General features: G+C 50.7%; 1 protein-coding gene across 1 annotated transcript in view; it reads left to right on the forward strand.

Annotated features, from left to right (window-relative positions):
• Positions 1-18,187, forward strand: part of tmem67 (transmembrane protein 67) — a 439,599-nt gene extending 421,412 nt beyond the window's left edge. The window contains exons 28-30 of the mRNA XM_072468028.1: positions 8,492-8,634; positions 17,031-17,155; positions 17,577-18,187. Of these exons, the coding sequence (XP_072324129.1) occupies positions 8,492-8,634; positions 17,031-17,111 (224 nt within the window). The 3' untranslated portion in view covers positions 17,112-17,155; positions 17,577-18,187. The remainder of the gene's footprint in view (positions 1-8,491; positions 8,635-17,030; positions 17,156-17,576) is intronic.
• Positions 18,188-19,165: the final 978 nt, after the last annotated feature.

Below are 19,165 nucleotides of genomic sequence, written 5' to 3' on the forward strand. Positions count from 1 at the left end.
CAACCTGATTGCATATTCTGAATTCCAGGCCATGAAGGTCAAACCACCCATCACGCCATCCCGGCTCAAGATGGTTGATTATAACGGGAACGTCATCCCGTCCATGGGTTCTTGCCAGCTACAGGTAACTCACAAAACGCACACGGCCACACTCCCCTTCAAAATTGTTGGCTCATCAAAAGATTTGTTATTGGGTGCACAGGCATGTAAGGTCCTTCACCTGGTACAGCGCATTATGTCTCTCTCTCCAGATGAGATATCCGACTTCCCGGATGCTGAGTTCCACGCAAATCTCCATTCCCTCCTTGCTCACAACCAGGAGGTATTTGAAGGCATGGGGACATTGCCATACACTTACAAGATTCGCCTCAAACCGGACGCCATCCCGGTCGTTCACGCACCTCGCAGGGTTCCTGCGCCACTCAAAGACCGCCTCAAGTTGCAGCTACAGGCTCTTCAGGACCAAGGGGTCCTATCCAGGGTCACGGAGCCCACGCCATGGGTCAGCTCCATGGTCTGTGTAAAAAGGCCCTCTGGCAAGATCCGCATATGCATAGATCCTAAAGATCTAAATAACAACATTATGCGGGAACACTATCCCATCCCCAAACAAGAGGAAATCACCAGCGAGATGGCCCAAGCCAAAATATTTACCAAACTGGATGCGTCCAAAGGATTTTGGCAGATCCAATTGGACCCGGCCAGCCGAAGGCTATGCACGTTTAACACCCCTTTCGGCAGATTCTGCTACAACCGGGTGCCATTTGGCATCATCTCGGCATCTGAGGTTTTCCACCGAATCATGGAGCAGATGATGGAAGGCATCGAAGTGGTACGTGTATATGTGGACGATATCATCATTTGGTCCACCACTCCGCAGGAGCACATGCATCGTCTACGACGCGTCTTCGCCCGCATACGACAAAATGGCCTGCGTCTCAACTGCGCCAAGTGTGCTTTTGGCCAGACTGAGCTGAAGTTCCTCGGGGACCACATCTCACAATCAGGGGTCCGTCCCGATGCAGACAAAATTAGCGCCATCACAGCCATGCCACGGCCGGCTGACAAGAAGGCTATCCTAAGATTCTTGGGCATGGTCAACTTCCTTGGGAAGTTCATTCCCAACCTTGCTTCTCATACAACGGCTATGCGCCATCTCGTGAAGAAATCAACAGAATTCCAATGGCAACAATCGCACCAGCTGGAATGGGAGGAGCTCAAGCACAAACTGGTCACGGCACCAGTGTTGGCGTTCTTCGACACGGCTCGCCCCACAAAAATCTCAACGGATGCCAGCCAATCTGGTATTGGAGCAGTACTCTTGCAGAAAGATAGCACGTCGTCATGGGCCCCGGTTGCATATGCCTCACGAGCCATGACCCCTACGGAACACCGCTACGCGCAAATAGAAAAAGAATGCCTGGGCTTGTTAACTGGATTGGACAAGTTCCACGACTATGTGTATGGTCTTCCACTATTCACGGTCGAAACGGACCACCGCCCCGTGGTCAACATAATAAACAAGGACCTGAACGACATGACCCCTCGACTCCAGCGCACCTTACTTAAACTCAGGAGGTATGATTTTGAACTGATCTACACTCCGGGGAAGGATCTCATCGTGGCAGACACGCTCTCCCGAGCAGTGAGTACACCACCAGATGCGGAGGGGTTCGTATGTCAAATTGAGGCACACGTTACTCTGACAGCAGCAAATCTGCCGGCTGACGACCCAAGTCTGGCCCGCATACGCGCAGAGACAGCGACTGACCCCCTTCTACAGCGAGTGATGCGCCACATGGCGGAGGGGTGGCTCAAAGGGCAGTGCCCGCAGTTTTATAATGTGCGAGATGACCTTACCAACATTGACGGGGTCCTTATGAAGTTAGACAGGATTGTCATTCCGCACAGCATGCGCCAGATGATTCTTAATCAACTACACGAAGGCCACTTGGGAGTTGAGAAATGCAGACGGAGGGCCCGAGAGGCGGTATATTGGCCGGGTATTAATGAAGACATAGCCAACATGGTGCTCAATTGCACAACCTGTCAGAGGTTTCAGCTGGCGCAACCTCCGGAGACACTTCTACCACACGAGATGGTGACGTCCCCCTGGGCAAAGGTGGGTGTTGACCTATTTCACGCGCTCGGCAGAGATTACATCATTATTATAGATTACTTTTCCAACTACCCGGAAGTCATACCTCTACATGATCTGACGTCGTCCGCAGTCATTGGGGTCTGCAAGGAAGCATTTGCTCGCCATGGCATTCCAATGACTGTCATGTCGGACACTGGACCCTGTTTCGCCAGCCGTGAATGGTCGTCCTTTGCCGCAGCATATGGTTTCACTCATGTTACGTCCAGCCCGCTACATCCACAGTCGAATGGGAAGGCAGAGAAGGGCGTTCACATTGCCAAGCGGCTCCTCTGCAAGGCGGCTGCTGCCGGATCGGACTTTAACCTCGCTTTGCTGGCCTATCAATCGGCCCCGCTAGCCACGGGTCTCTCGCCAGCACAGCTCCTGATAGGTCGCTCCCTCAGGACGACGGTGCCATCCATCCTGGCACCAACAACGGACCATGATACGGTTCTTCGTAAGATGCAAATGCAGCGTGATCGCCAGAAGAGTCTGTACGACACACGGGCGACGGACCTTCCCCCCCTGTCCTCCGGAGACAAAGTACGCATCCATCTACCGCATGGTGGCTGGTCAGAACCGGCCGAAGTTCTCCGACGTGTGGCTCCCCGCTCGTTCCTGATACGCATGCCGGATGGTTCAGTGCGTCGCCGCAATCGGCGCGCCCTTCGCCGACTTCCATGCTCGCAGCCACACTGTACACACACGCCGGATCCTCAACAGGCTTCCGAGGATGACTTCGTGGAGCTGCCGCAGATCACGCCCCTTCCATCGCCACCCATGGCCAGGCTTGCACATCAGCCGGTGGTTCTTGACCCACCCTTGAGGCGGTCAACCCGAATTCGTCGCACACCCATTAGACTGGACTTATAACACTGTTCATACGTTTAAAAAGTTAAACACTACTGTATTATACCCTGTTGTTGTTTATCGTTCCAGATATCGTTTGACCGGACCACTATTCAAAGTTTTTTTCGCATTCATGTTTTGTTATGGTACAACCTCGTTCGCATGACGAACCCGACATCGCCCCATGTAAATAGTTACGTCATAGAATCATAGAATCATAGAAGTTTACAGCATGGAAACAGGCCCTTCGGCCCAACCAGTCCATGCCGCCCAGTTTTTACCATTAAGCTAGTCCCAGTTGCCCGCACTTGGCCCATAACCCTCTATACCCATCTTACCCATGTAACTATCTAAATGCTTTTTAAAAGACACAATTGTACACAAATGTACTACCTCTGCAGCACATTCCAGACACTCACTACCCTCTGAGTGAAGAAATTGCCCCTCTGGGCCCTTCTGAATCTCTCCCCTCTCACCTTAAACCTATGCCCTCTAGTTCTAGACTCCCCTACCTTTGGGAAAAGATGTTGACTATCTACCTTATCTATGCCCCTCATTATTTTATAGACCTCTATAAGATCACCCCTAAGCCTCCTACGCTCCAGGGAAAAAAGTCCCAGTCTTTCCAGCCTCTCCTTATAAGTCAAACCATCAAGTCCCGGTAACATCCTAGTAAATCTTTTCTGCACTCTTTCTAGTTTAATAATATCCTTTCTATAATAGGGTGACCAGAACTACACACAGTATTCCAAGTGTGGCCGTACCAATGTCTTGTACAACTTCAACAAGACGTCCCAACTCCTGTATTCAATGTTCTGACCAATGAAACCAAGCATGCCGAATGCCTTCTTCACCACCCTGTCCACCTGCGACTCCACCTTCAAGGAGCTATGAACCTGTACTCCTAGATCTCTTTGTTCTATAACTCTCCCCAACGCCATACCATTAACTGAGTAGGTCCTGGCCTGATTCGATCTGCCAAAATGCATCACCTCACATTTATCTAAATTAAACTCCATCTGCCATTCGTCGGCCCACTGGCCTAATTGATCAAGATCCCGTTGCAATCCTAGATAACCTTCTTCACTATCCACTGTGCCACCAATCTTGGTGTCATCTGCAAACTTACTAACCATGCCTCCTAAATTCTCATCCAAATCATTAATATAAATCACAAATAACAGTGGACCCAGCACCGATCCCTGAGGCACACCACTGGTCACAGACCTCCAGTTTGGAAAAACAACCCTCTACAACCACCTTCTGTCGTCCAGCCAATTTTGAATCCAATTGGCAACCTCACCCTGGATCCCGTGAGCTTTAACCTTCTGCAACAACCTACCATGCGGTACCTTGTCAAAGGCTTTGCTAAAGTCCATGTAGACAACGTCTACTGCACTGCCCTCATCTACCTTCGTGGTCACCCCCTCAAAAAACTCAATCAAATTTGTGAGACATGATTTTCCACGCACAAAGCCATGCTGACTGCCCCGAATCAGTCCTTGCCTCTCTAAATGCTTGTAGATTCTGTCTCTCAGAATATCTTCTAGCAACTTACCTACTACAGACGTTAGGCTCACCGGTCTGTAGTTCCCAGGCTTTTCCCTGCTGCCCTTCTTAAACAAGGGCACAACATTCGCTACTCTCCAATCTTCAGGCACCTCACCTGTGGCTGCCGATGATTCAAATATCTCTGTTAGGGGACCCGCAATTTCCTCCCTAGCCTCCCACAACATCCTGGGATAAATTTCATCAGGTCCCGGGGATTTATCTACCTTGATGCGCTTTAAGACTTCCAGCACCTCCTCCTCTGTAATATGCACACTTCTCAAGACATCACTATTTATTTCCCTTAGTTTCCTAACATCCATGCCTTTCTCCATGCTGTACACAATACACACACACTCTTAGATGCACTCACGACACGATTATATTTATAACCACGTAGGCACATATCTTTGTAAAAAGGGGGGTTGTCATGATATTCAAACACACACATCATGATAGACACACCAACAGACAAATCAGAACACCACAACCAATCACAGACAAAGACAGGGACAGTACAAAAGGACAAACACGACACCTGGTGGGCAGTAGATCTGGGGACAAGGACAACGACAAGACCTATTTTAACATCACAGACAGGGAGTCCCCACGTGCAGAGTATCAAGACAAAACTGTAGATAGTAAGTTTGAATAAAACAGCGTTGTACCAAATACAACCTTGTTGGCTCATCTGTGTGTCAGAACGCCCAACACCACATGGTACAGGAGTGGATCGATACCTGCCGACTAACCTGCCATTCTGGACATGGACCTCACCAATAAACCGCAGCCGTTGCAAGTCGCGGTGAACCTTGGTACCAATTGGAAGCTCTTCAAGCAGCGATTCAACCTGTACATCCGAGCCAACAAGAAACATAGTGCCTCGGACGAAATAAAGATTGCAATGCTCCTCTCCTACGCAGGTCAGCACGCCATCGATGTCTTCAACTCACTGGTGTTCGAAGAAGGCGAAAACCAATCCAAGTATGACACAGTCATCCTCAAGCTAGACCAGCACTGTAATGTTGAAGTGAATGAAAGTTTTGAAAGATATCTCTTTCAACAACGCCTGCAAGATAAGGAGGAGATTTTTCAACCCTTTTTGACGCACCTCCGAATTCTAGCGCAGTCCTGCGGTTACGGCAACACCTCAGAGTCCATGATCAGGGACCAGATTGTTTTTGGCGTTGCCTCCAGTGGCCTACGCCAGCAGCTTCTTAAAATCAAAAGCCTCACCTTAGCATCTGCAGTGGAAGCCTGTGTCCTCCACGAGAATGCAACCAGCCGTTTTACCCGATTTCAGGCGTCCGAATTGGCACGGAGGGGGTCCCCAGCCGGCGAATCGGCAAGCCAGGCCGCCCACGACGCCGAATGCATCCAGGCCATCGATTATCTCCCGACCCGCGGCCCCAACGAGAGTGGCCGCTCCCCGCGCTTTTCGCGGGCTCCCGCGCTTGTGCGCGCCAAAACCAACGGCAACATCGAGGGACGCACCACGCAGGCGCGCCCGATGCAAGATCGCACTGCGCATGCGCAGTGGCGCAACGAACGCCGTGACGTCATGGCGTGCGGCAACTGTGGAGCTGTACACTTAAAAGGGCAATGTCCTGCTAAAAACCGACAGTGCCTCCGATGTGGCAAGATGGGCCACTATGCTGCCTACTGTCGTGCGGCTCAACCCATGGATCCTACACATCTCCGACAACCTCGCAGACACGTCAGGACCGTCCAGCCCACGCATCAAGACTTCCAGCTAAATGATGCAGATGACCAGGATGCCTTCCGGGTTTCCGTCATCGATGTAAACAGGGTCAACGCCATCAATCCGGCCGATGAGTGGAGTGCCACCCTAACGGTCAACCCAAATTCGTCGCACGCCCATTAGACTGGACTTATAACACTGTTCATACGTTTAAAAAGTTAAACACTACTGTATTATAACCTGTTGTTGTTTATCGTTCCAGATATCGTTTGACCGGACCACTATTCAAAGTTTTTTTTCGCATTCATGTTTTGTTATGGTACAACCTCGTTAGCATGACGCACCCGACATCGCCCCATGTAAATAGTTACGTCATATGCACATGCTGTACACAACACACACACACACACTCTTAGATGCACTCACGACACGATTATATTTATAACCACGTAGGCACATATCTTTGTAAAAAGGGGGGATGTCATGATATTCAAACACACACATCATGATAGACACACCAACAGACAAATCAGAACACACAACACCACAACCAATCACAGACAAAGACAGGGACAGTACAAAAGGACAAACACGACACCTGGTGGGTAGTAGATCTGGGGACAAGGACAACGACAAGACCTGTTTTAACATCACAGACAGGGAGTCCCCACGTGCAGAGTATCAAGACAAAACTGTAGATAGTAAGTTTGAATAAAACAGCGTTGTACCAAATACAACTGTGTTGGCTCATCTGTGTGTCAGAACGCCCAACACCACACTTGTGACCTCTGTCCCAAACAGGAAAAAACAATTTAATACAGAAGAGGAATGTAAGAATCCACTGCTTTGGGACACATATATTCTGATTCAAATTTGTTCAGGAGACGGTTACATCTTTTTTCCAAATATAATCAATCCTTTTATTTTTAACTGGACTGATTTTCCATATTCAGGAATATTACTATTATAATAGTTTTATAAGGTTTTCTTCACTAAAGTGTGTGCAAGAATAGTAATAAAAATGTATCTGTAAAGGTTGTTTACTGTCCCGACTGATGTTAAATACTGGCCCAAGTCAGATCCCAGAGTGAAATATGCCTTAATAGATCCTAACCTTTTTTTTGGAAATGTGGAGGAAAGTTAGTGAACAAATTCACAGGCAGCTGTTCATGATTTTTTAACACAACCAATATTTATCAAACAAAAAAAAAATAACTCTATTACACCAGACAAAAAGGCTTGAAAAATCTTAATAAAAACACTTCAAATTCACATTATTTTTATACCTCAGCAATATCTTTACAGATACATAAACCAGCGAAGAGTTACCACTAGCGTGACACAAAGGCACTTGGGGCGGACACAGTTGCAAACTGTTTCCTTCCAGTGACATCCTGAGCATTCACTTGATGCTTCTCACCCAACTCGCATCTCTTCCCAAGGCACCCAGAAAACCACACTCTAAGCTCACCATTTCTTCAACTGGAGAGCAAACAAATGAGTTCCCCACGCTCAGTCTCCCAGTAGCACCTCTGCTAAACTGATCACTTTCTTGAGTCCTGTATCTGAATATTCTGTTAACAACTGTCCCAGTGAGCTTAAAAATTACAGTCTTCTCTCTGACAAACACACACTTAATATTCCCTCTCTATTCCTGTGTTCTTCTGTATCTATTACTGGATCAGTCACTAGGCAACAGTAAAGCTTCCCTACTTGCCCCTTTTTAACTGCACTTGAACTTTCAACCCATTTGAACCCGTTGCTTTAGATTCAGGGGTTGTAAAACCTCATTAAAAATTCATATATGCAAACAAACCCAAAATACCAGAGCCTATCCAGGCTCCCAGGCATCAAGGCTCACAAACAAGTTTAAAAAAACTGAAGCCATTTTACCTTTTTACACACAAATAAATATATATATTTAACTTAAAAGTTATACATTGTTCATAACAGTGATCTGTGTGTCGCGACTGTCAAAAGTCTGAAGGTTATTGTATGTAACCCTAAGGTTTAGAACGTTTGGCCAGCTCTATTATGTGTAATTTGAATGCATTCAAAGATAGTTTGTTTCCAACGAGCAGTAATTAAATTAAAGTGGTGACCACCTATCTATATTGCATTAGGAAATAGCACAAATATAGCTGATATGATTTAAAATAAGATAGAACCAAATGTCACCGATTTTTAAATATATCTCAATGTATCTCATGCCTTGTGTCAATACTAAATATTTACCCTCTACTTTGTTCCAGATGAAAAGCTTTCATTCACTGATGTATTGTACTATGGCAACGAAAGCACGCTTCTTATTTTTGATACGCTGTTCTTCTGCGTTGTAGACCTAGCAGCTCAAAATTTTATTTTAGCTGCCTTTCTAACTTACATACAACAAAAGGTGTGTATGCATTTGTGTTCATTGTCATGTGGTATTTAAGTCATACAAACAGGCAAATCAATGACAGTCCCTTTAGAAGTTATAGCTTGCATCCAATGATCATCCTATGCCGTATAATATGAGCCATGGCTCAACTGGTATGAGCCTCACTCTTGAGTTCATACCAGTGGGTCCAAGACTCACTCCAGTGACTTGAGCACAAAAATCTAGGTTGACACTCCCAGTGCAGTACTGAGAGAATGTTACATTGTGTGCTCTTTTGGAGACGTTGTTAAACCAAGGACTTGTCTTCTGTCTCAGATATTCAAAAAATATCCCATGGTATTATTTTATTAAAGAGCGAGGGAGTTATCCTCGGTACCCTCCCTCAATAGTATCAGTAAAAACAGATTTTCTGATCAGGATGATATTGCTGTTTGTGTGGGGTGGATTCTCCATTTGCGACACTAAGGGATGGATTCTCTGTTTGGGACACCAGGCGGGATCCTCCATCGAGCAACGCTGGATCGTGACATGCGATTGGGCGAAATAATGCTCGTCAGCCGAAAATCAAGGCCGCACAACGGAATGGCATGGTCCGGTGTCCTGACAGCGGAATGAATGCGTTCCATGCCGCACGCCGGCATGCAAATGCAAATTGTACATAAACGCTGTTGGCATATCATTAACGTGCCCACCCCGGCATTCTCCAGGTCTCCCGCGATGCTCCGCCTACGCCAGGCGGAAGTGCCAACAGCGAGGTTCACTTGTGGTATTTAAAATCGGGAAACAGGTGCCGTGGTTGCTGAAGGAGAGAGAGAGGGGTAAAACATGTTCCCAAAGGGGCAGTCACCGGCTGCTGGGGCGTCTGCCAGGGCCAGGAGAGGCGACCAGGCGCTGGACCATGGGATCGCGGTGTCCCACCGGGATCGGTGTGTCTAGGCACAAACCACCATTGGCGCGGCCTCCAAGACATGCCCACTCTACTGATCGTCCAGCATTGCCCATGGTTGTACAGAGCGTCACCGGCTGTCCCCACCCCGGTCACTCCCACAACCTGCCGCCACCCTGCTGGCGGGGCATCACGCGGCCCACCCAAGGAGGATGCTCACACTAGATCCAACAGGAGTAAACATGACAGCAGCACAGAGCGTACCACTAGCCTGGGTTACGCCAGTGACAGGTACCCCTTCCGGCAGGCGTGGGTATCGGAGTCAGAGGCCCTGGTGTCAGGCACCGATGGGGCCAGGGTGCAGTGCGGAGGGCAAAGCTTCAGGAGGGCTGGGTGGGGTGAGAATTGGGGGGGGATGGGGGTCATGCAGGGGCAGGGGCTGGGGTGCAGGCCAGGGCCACCGTGTAGCCCACCAACCTGGTTGGGCATGGGGGAGCCCACCATGCTAACATGGTCCGTCTTTCACCCCCTGCAGACAATGGATTTCGGTATCAAACCAGGAATTGTTGGCATCTGCCTGGCAGCCACAGCCGTGGCGGACGCAATGAGGCTATAGGAGTGAGAGCTGCTTGGGGAGGGCCCTGCAGTAGCGGTGCTTGGCACAGAGGATAAGGAGCCAGCTGGTGATGATGGAGATGATGGGCAGGCTTGGGGGGTCAGGAGGTTATTAGTTGCCGTGGGATTCCTCGCCTTTGGCCTGCCCTGGCAGCCACAGCAATAATGTGGCTAGTCCAATAAATGCTGGCCTAACCAGCGACGCCCACATCCATAAATGATTTCTTTTTTTAAACTGGCATGATGCCTTCATTCTGGCACACCTGATGGTCCCCAACACCTTCAAGGCACTCCCCTGAGTGATGGGGTGGCTCCTGGGTGACAGGGGTTATCTGCTGCAGTTGTGGCTGCACACATCAATGCGGAAAACCGCTACAGCAAAGCCCATGCTGTAACCAGGGGCATGATCGAGCAGTGCATGGGCAGCCTGAAGATGTGGTTCAGGACTGGTCTGGGGGGGCCCTCCAATATAGCCCCAGGAGAATCTCCCACATCGTGGTGGCGTGCTGCTTCCTCCGGAACATTGCACAGCAGATGGGCGACATGCTTGGAGGAGGTGGATGAACGGCATGCTTTGTCCAATGAGGAGGATATGGAGCAGGGTCAGGATGGGCTGGGCAAGGATTTTGTGCAACCACAGGAGGTCCCACAATGTGTGCACCAATGCCGCCCCACACGGGACTCTCTAATCGCCTCCGGGTTCACCGACTTGGCGGACTGGCCACCAGCAGAGCTCGAACGTCCCGTCTCACCACCACCTCCCACCCCTGCCAACCCCTGCCTCTTCCCTGGCAGTCACCCCCTCCACTCTCCACCCTCCTTGTAACCCTCCTCCACCCAACACCGGCACCGAAACCCTTTGTGCTTCCTACCTGCTCTACTACAAGGTGCTGGCCCTGGGTTGGCAGTATCAGCAGGCCTTGTTCATGGGTCAGAGGATCATGACGACCCGCTCCACAACGAGCTCTGATGCTCCATATCATTGGACAATGTCTGACTCATACCCTTGGTAGCACTTACCAGTGTCCGCCAGGGTGATCCCTGCATGAGTGCTGGCCATTCCATCTTGTGGTCCCGTCAACCCCCTGGGTTTGTAGAGCTGGAGACGGGGTCCCGTGGTGGGGGTAGGGATGGGTGGGAGCGGGATTGGGTACAGTGGCTGGTTGGGGTCATGCACCGGGTTGGCCCTACCACATGGTGTCCCCACAATCTGGCCCCGTCCACTGCCACCTCCAGGGGCAACACTGCTGGCTGATATGGCACAGTCACAGTGGTAGGTGGTCCACTTTCAGCATTGAGATCCTGGTCAAGACGGAAGTGGGCCTCCAGGTCTGGTGGCGCCAGGTGGCGGGGGAACATCAGGGATTAGCTCCACTCACAGCCCCGTCCCATGGAGTAGCCCAGGGTCATCAGGCACCCTGAGGGAGGAGGCAATGGGGCTCTTGCTGGTGACTCCTGCAGGGGAGGTGCCTAGAACACCACAGCGCATCGGACTCTCTCCCTGTCTCCTGTCCCTGGTGCATCTGATGGGCAGCGGGCAGAACAGGGCAGCATTATGCCACCTGGGACACCCGAGCCCCAGAAGATGGCCAGCAAAAGGGACTCAGGTCACAGGGCGGAATCGGAGCAGCCCGCCTCCGCTCCTGATGTACCGCCTGGGGATCCACCCAAGTGTAGCATTAGAGCCCGTAAGGCCAGAAAGGTAGACACTAGTTAAGTTGGCACAGGTGCAGCGATAAAGGCTGGGCACAAACCTGTATATATATATGTTCACCGTTTCACAATAAACACCTTTCCACAACATTTCTACTTGTCTTGGTGCTCTATCAGACAGGTGTGAGTGCTGGGTTGCTGCAGAGGGAGTCCTTCGGGCAGGACGGAGATGGGCGGAATGTGGGGGGTTGGGCTTGGGCCAGATACCCCAGTTCAGCCTGTGCTCAGCGCTCCGGTGCCCCACTTCCATCCCACTCCACCACATACACCTCAAGGGTTCGGTGGGACTATGTAATGCAATGGCCAGCTTGCATGCAGGGATCACCCAGGTGGGCAGTGGAAAGTGCTACCGTGGGCAGGAGGCAGACATTGGCAAACGGTGCAGATCACCAGAGCTCATCGCAGAACAGATTGTTATGCTTCTCCATCCCATGGACCAGACCCGCTGTTCCTGTGAACCATTGGCCAGCACCCCGTAGTGGAACAGGTAGGAATTGTGGTGATATGCCTATGGGCTACATCATAGATGGATGGTGTGTGATCTCCAACCAACAGGTGGCAGTATAGACACACCATGTGGTCTCTGGACCAAGGTCATGTGACCTGTGATCCCGATATAAGAGGAGACACATCTGGCCATCTTCAGAAGAAGATTGAGAGGGTAATAAGACGTCCATGTGAATGGTCAGTGCTGGGTGCAAGTTCTAGAAGAGTAATTAGCAGACTCCATGATAACGTGCTCTGTGTCAGATTGCTATCCTACACACGAGACTCAATAAAAGATTCTAGTTTGGACAAGTCAAAATGTTTGGTGGATTCCTTCCTAAAGTACAAAGGACCAAACAACAGGAATCATGGTTGGGGGGGGGGTTGCACAGGAAAGGATTTCATGGGAGGGGGTGGTCGGCTGGAGGCTGAGGTGGGGGTGGGGGTCCGTGGCGATGGCCAGGCTGCCTAGCTGGTGAACCCAGGGGCAATTAGAGCATCCCGTGCATGTTGACCCTAGCGCACATGTGGTGCTGCCTCCTGTGCCTGCCCGGGCCTCATGTCCTGCCCATCCTCACCCTCCACCGCATCCTCCTCATCGGACGATGCCTGGCATTTATCCTCCTCCTCCAGCATGTCGCCCCTCTGCAGTGCGATGTTGTGGAGGATGCAGCACGCCACCACAATGTGGGATACCCTCCTAGCGCTATAGTGGAGGCCCCTCCAGAGAGGTCCAGGCACCTGAACTACATCTGTAGGTTGCCAAACCACTGCTCGGTCACATCCCTGGTCGTGGCATGGACATTGTTGTAGTGTGTCCCTGCATCAGTCTGTGGCCTCCGGTTAGTCGTCATCAGCCAAAATCACAGCGGATAACACCTGTTGTCCAAGAGCCAACCCCTTCACCTGGGGGTGTGCCTTGAAGAGGTCAGGAACGTTTGAGTGTGCCAGGATGGAGGCGTCGTGCACACTGCCCAGGTATTGAGCGCAAATGTGCATAATGCGCATCTCATGGTCATACAGCAGCTGCACATTTATCGAGTGCACCCCTTTCGATATGTTAAGGCTGATCTGTCATGGTCTGGTGCTCGTAGGGGGGCATGCAGCCCATCGATCACCGCCTGGACCTGGGACATCCCGGCGATGGTGGCAAACCCCGCTGCCCGAGCATCCTGGTGGGCTCAGTCCACATTGAAGCAGATATATTGTGTTGAATGGACATATAGGTAATTTGCATATTCTGAATTCTCCCTCTGTGTACCCGAACAGGCACCGGAATGTAGCGACTAGGGGATTTTCACAGTAACTTCATTACAGTGTTAATGTAAACCTACTTGTGGCAATAAAGATTATTATTATATAGAGGGCCTCCCTGATGGTGGGAATGCACCTGTGCATCAAGGTCTGCAAGATCCCAGACAGGTCCCCACTCAGTGCCAGGAAGTACCACGGGGCGTAAAGGTTCAGGGCGACTGTCACCTTGACAGCCACCAGGAGCGGGTGTCCTCTCCCATACCAAGGTGCGCCATGCTGCGCAGATATTCACATGAGGCCTGATGCGGCACCTCCTGCCCACCTCCTCCTCGGCTTGTTGGGCGGCCTGGTCTCCATCCTCACCAGCTGCCTCCTGTTCCTCTGGGGCAAGCTCTGCCTCTGCAGGGTTCTTCTGCTCGTACAGCCTCAGTGCGAGCCCCAGGGCTGTGGCGGCCAGGATGAAGGTCATCATTCCTGGTTGGATTCCAAAGTCCATTGTCTGCAGGGGGTGAAAGGCAGACATGTTAGCATGGTACGGACCCCTGTGCCCAACCAGGTCCAGTGGAATACAGTGGAATATGCACTGCAGCCCATGCCCCCACATGTTCTCACGCATCCCCACACCCACCCCCGGCATTCCACCTGGCACTCTGCCCTACGCACTGCACCCCTGGCCCCGTCGGTGCCCGGCACCTCGGGGGCCTCTGGCCGCGGCCCCCGTTCCTGCTAGCAGGGGTACCGGTGGCTGACGCTATGCATGCCAGTGGTACACTCTGGCCCTGCTCTCCTGTAGGGGTTACCCTAGGCATTGCCCTTGGGTAGGCCGGGTGTTGCCCTGCAGGCGGGTGACGTCCGGTTGTGAGTGGGGGGGGGGCGGGGAGTTGTTTGGGTGGAGATGGAGTGGAGTGAGGGGTTGGGTGTCGAGGTTTGAATGGGTGCACCCTTATGGCTCATGTAGCTCTACGGGCCATGGTGGCCGGTCAGTGGGAAGCGCAGCCTTGCAGGCCGTAGAAATGGCGGTCCACACTTGGACATCACCCCTGTTCTTGGGGTCACCCTGAAGTTACGTCCCATCCACTGTTCACCCCCCGGCTCTAGCAGATTCCACCCCCCCTCCAGCCAGCCCTGCCAGAGGCAGGACTGACAGCCCACGGTAACACCTCTGGGAACATGTCCTATTTCCTCTCTCTCTCCACAGCCACGGCACCGGTTTCCTGAGTTTTAAAACCACAAGTGAAACTCGCCATCGGTATCTTCAGCAGGCAGAGGCTGCGCATTGCAGAGGCCCTGGAGAATACCCGGTCACGCTCATTAATGATATGCCAACGGCGTTTACTGTACGTGTGGAGTAGAATGCATTGACGCCGCTGTAAAGGGACCGGAACATGGCATTCTGGCAGGTGCCCGGCTCCGGCCACGATTTTCCGCTTACTTGAGATTCCCCGCCCAATCGCGTTTCGCGATTCTGGCATCGCTGGATGGAGCGACGCACCCTACATGTTCTGCCACCAGAGGAGAATTACTCCTGGGAGCACAAAGCAGGATGCAATTCCATATCCCTTGCTATATTTGAGGCCCCACCAGAGTGGTCCAGGCATCGGAACCGTATCTTTATACCACCGATGCATTGCTCAGTGACGCTCCTGGTTGCTGCATGGGCATCATTATAGTGGTCCTCCACGTCAGTCTGGGGCCTCCGGACAGGCGTCATTTGTCACGACTGCAGCGGATAACCTTCATCACCCAGGAGCCAACCCGTCACCCGAGGGAGCGCCTCGCAGTGCCGGGCACCGTCAAGTGCGCCAGGACAAATGTGTCATGCATGTTGCCTTGATATCGGGCGCAGAAATGCATGATGTGCAACCAGCGGTGCACATGGTCAGGCATGCCCAATTGATGGGTTAGCTGGGTCTGCCAATTCCATAGGGGTGGGCTGGAGCAGCACCCATACGCCTGGTGGCACTCTGCATATTTACTGGACACAGTGGGCAGACAGCAGAGTGCGCAGCCAAATGGCTGCCTTGCAGGCCGCGGCAATGACCGCGGGAGGGGTCAACTCCCAGAACATACGACCCGTCTCTGGATCAACCCCGTCCCCCCCATGCTCACCCTGGCCGTGGCAGATGCCTCCCAGCCATTGGCTCAACTGTCAGCCCACTATTGCAAGTTTGGAAACTTTTCTTACCTCCTCTCTCTCCCTCAGCAGCCTTGGAGCCTGGTCACCATTTTTAAATACCACAAGTGAACTGAACTGGCGTCACTTCCACCTGGCAGTGGTGCAGCATCGCAGAGGCCCGGAGATTACTGGGCCAAACCTGGTAACGATATGTTAACGCATGCAAATACAGGTTTTGCATGCTGACATCGGCACGGGGTATGGATTATGTTGACGCCGCCAGCGCGGCACCGGAACATGGCAATAAGTTCGGCGCCCGGCACCAAACTCGATTTTCGACTGACGCCCGATCGGGATTCCGATTCCGGCATCCTGGAGCGTAGAATCCAGTCCAAACAAGCTACCAGGTTCCCTACATTTTAGTAGTAATTGTTAACACAACCCAAGTGAAATCACAACCAAGGCACAGAACTTTCTTTACCAAGAGTGTTTATTGACATTGTTCAGTCCCATACCTTTCTTACAACTCCCAGGGCGCGATTCTCCGCTCCAGCGCCGGTTGGGAGAATCGCCTGGGTCGCCAAATTTTCCCGCAACGCCGGTCCGACGCCCTCCCGACGCCTTCTCCCAAGCGGCGAGAAAGGCCCCGTCGAGTTCCGCGCGGCACAGGCCGGAGAATCGCCCGAGACACCCAAAATAGCGATTCTCCGGCACCCTGCTATTCTCAGGCCCGGATGGGCCGAGCGGCCAGCCCAAAATGGCGGGTTCCCCCCCGGCGCCATCCACACCTGGTCGCTGCCGGCGGGAACAGCGCAGGAACACTGGGGGAGCGGCCTGCGGGGAGGGGGGGGGGAGGGGGGATCCTGCACCGGAGGGGGGGGCGCCTCAAATGGGGTCTGGCTCGCGATCGGTGCCCACCGATCGTCGGGCCGGCCTCTCTGAAGGAGGACCTCCTTTCTTCCGCAGCCCCGCAAGATCCGTCTGACATTTTCTTGCGGGGCGGACTCGGAGAGGACGGCAACCACGCATGCGCGGGTGATGCCAGTTATGCGGTGCCGGCCGCGTCATGTATGCAGTCCCGCCTTTACGCGCGCCATGGCCTGGCGCATGTAAATGACGCGGCGCCACTCCTAGCCCATTATCAGGCCCTGAATCGGTCGGGATAGGGGCCGTTTCGCGCCGTCGTGAACCAAGTAAAAATTGACCATGAACAAGGTATTAGCAAACCTGTGGAATAGTGGCATTGGCTGTCAATTTGCGAAGAGGGGAGAAAATGAGACAGCAAAAAACCTAAAGGTTTTGAAATTTAAAAATTTTTTTTTTATTCTTTCTGATTCAAAGGTTATTCAGTTCATCCGTCTTGCAATAGGGCGCAAGAACCTGGCCACAAAAACACTGGTTGATGAAAGATTCCTGCTCTGAAGTGTACAGGAACTTAACGATTCATTAGGCGGACAAATGTCCAAGTATGACAAACTTCTATTATTCTTGGATTTGCTTCTCATATTTTGACGAATCAAAAAAATATTGTTCATATTGCTTTCATTTGTTGTGAGTATAGATTATTCAAGTAGTTATTACTTTATGTTGAATTATCTAATTTTCTAAGTTACAACATTTTTCAAGTTTGTCATTTGATAAATAGATATGTATTAAGGTATTTTCTCTTCCCTTACCTTTTCTCTTTTCGTATTGCCAAGCACCATTCTTCCACTAAATAAATAAGTTGGTAATTTCTGCTGGCCAATATTGTTCTGTATCTGTTGTTGGAATTCATTACCTTCCAGTCCTCTCATTCTTTTCCATATCACATTGAACTAATCCACTTTACTGAATTTACGTTTATCCTTGTTCGGACATTTTCATCATAATCTTTGATTTATCTAGGTTTATATACAATGGGCGGAATTTACCGAGCAACCTGCTGCAAATGTTGCTGTGGCGAGAGGTGGCCTGCCGTTGGTCAGCAGAGAGATCTTCTGGTCCTGCCTGCCAATGGGTTTTTTCGTTCAATGCGCCCCTCACCGCCCCGAAACCTGCAGCGGGGGTGCACCATCAGGGGTCTGAACGGCCAGAAAATTTCGGCCATGTCAAATATAGATTATTTCGGCCATGTTAAATATAGTAAGTTTCAAAGAAAGTTACATTTTTGTGTTTATTATTGTATATAATTGCACTTACCAGTAACTTACAGGTAACTGAAATGAATGGGCTACAGTCACTGCTAAAATCTGAAGCAGACCCCCATCTAAGAAGGTGCAGGGACGAGTTGGTTCTTCAACCTCCATGAAAGTACAGGCAGTAGCCCTGATGACAATAGAGGGGGGGGGGGAATACACAGCAGTTTGCAGAAAGGCTTCCAAACCATGGTGGTCAGGATGGATGCTGCTTTTTCTCATGTCGTTCAGAATCTGTTATTGATCATTATACCAGCCATATCATTGTCATGTGGGTGCTGATCCTGGGCAGCACGGTGGCGCAGTGGGTTAGCCCTGTTGCCTCAAGGTGCTGAGGTCCCAGGTTCGATCCCGGCTCTGGGTCACTGTCCGTGCGGAGTTTGTACATTCTCCCCGTGTTTGCGTGGGTTTCATCCCAACAACCCTAAGATGTGAAGGTAGGTGGATTGAACATGCTAAGTTGCCCCTTAATTGGAAAAAAATGAATTGGGTACACTAAATTTTTTTTATTTTTTAAATGTGGGTGCTGATCCAGAACCTAGTGCAATCGATCTGATTGATACTGGTGTCTCTCAGGACATGCCTCTTCCTCGTTGCGCCATATCAGTAGCACACATAAGACAATTCAAGACTGCCGAGGAACAAACTTCAGAGGTGTAGCCCCCCCAATTTTTTTTTTTAATATAAATTTAGTTTATAAATTAATTTTTTCCAATTAAGGGCCAATTTAGCATGGCCAATCCACCTAGCCTGCACATCTTTTGGGTTGTGGGGGTGAAACCCAAACACGGGGAGAATGTGCAAACTCCACACGTGACCCAGAGCTGGGATCGAACCTGGGATCTCAGCGCCGTGAGGCTGCAGGGCTAACCCACTGCACCACCGTGCTGCCCTATGTAGCCAAAATTGATATGCAAGCTACCATTCAATAAAAGCTACCTTAGGCTTTTGACCCTCTTGTCGAACATGACCGGCCAATAATTTTCTGTGATACTGGCTCCTAGGTTGCACCTTGGAGGATGAATTGAAGAAAAAATGAAAAGTTTTGAAACACTAGGAAAACAATATGCAGAAAGCGAAGCTGGCTTCTGTTCATTTTAAACTTTGTTTTAATATAATGTTAGGCACAATTACATTGTATTTTTTGTTCATGGAGAATAAAGTTGTACAGAAGAAAATTAACTTATTTGGTGCTGAGAATATTTATTCAGAAAGTAATATGAATTGTGGCTGCAGGTCCTTATGAATGGCAGAGGTTCATATTATATTCTGCAGGTACAGATATCCTCAGTTCTTTCT

Source organism: Scyliorhinus torazame, chromosome 11 (assembly GCF_047496885.1).
Source record: "Scyliorhinus torazame isolate Kashiwa2021f chromosome 11, sScyTor2.1, whole genome shotgun sequence".
In the NCBI taxonomy this organism is placed as follows: domain Eukaryota; kingdom Metazoa; phylum Chordata; class Chondrichthyes; order Carcharhiniformes; family Scyliorhinidae; genus Scyliorhinus; species Scyliorhinus torazame.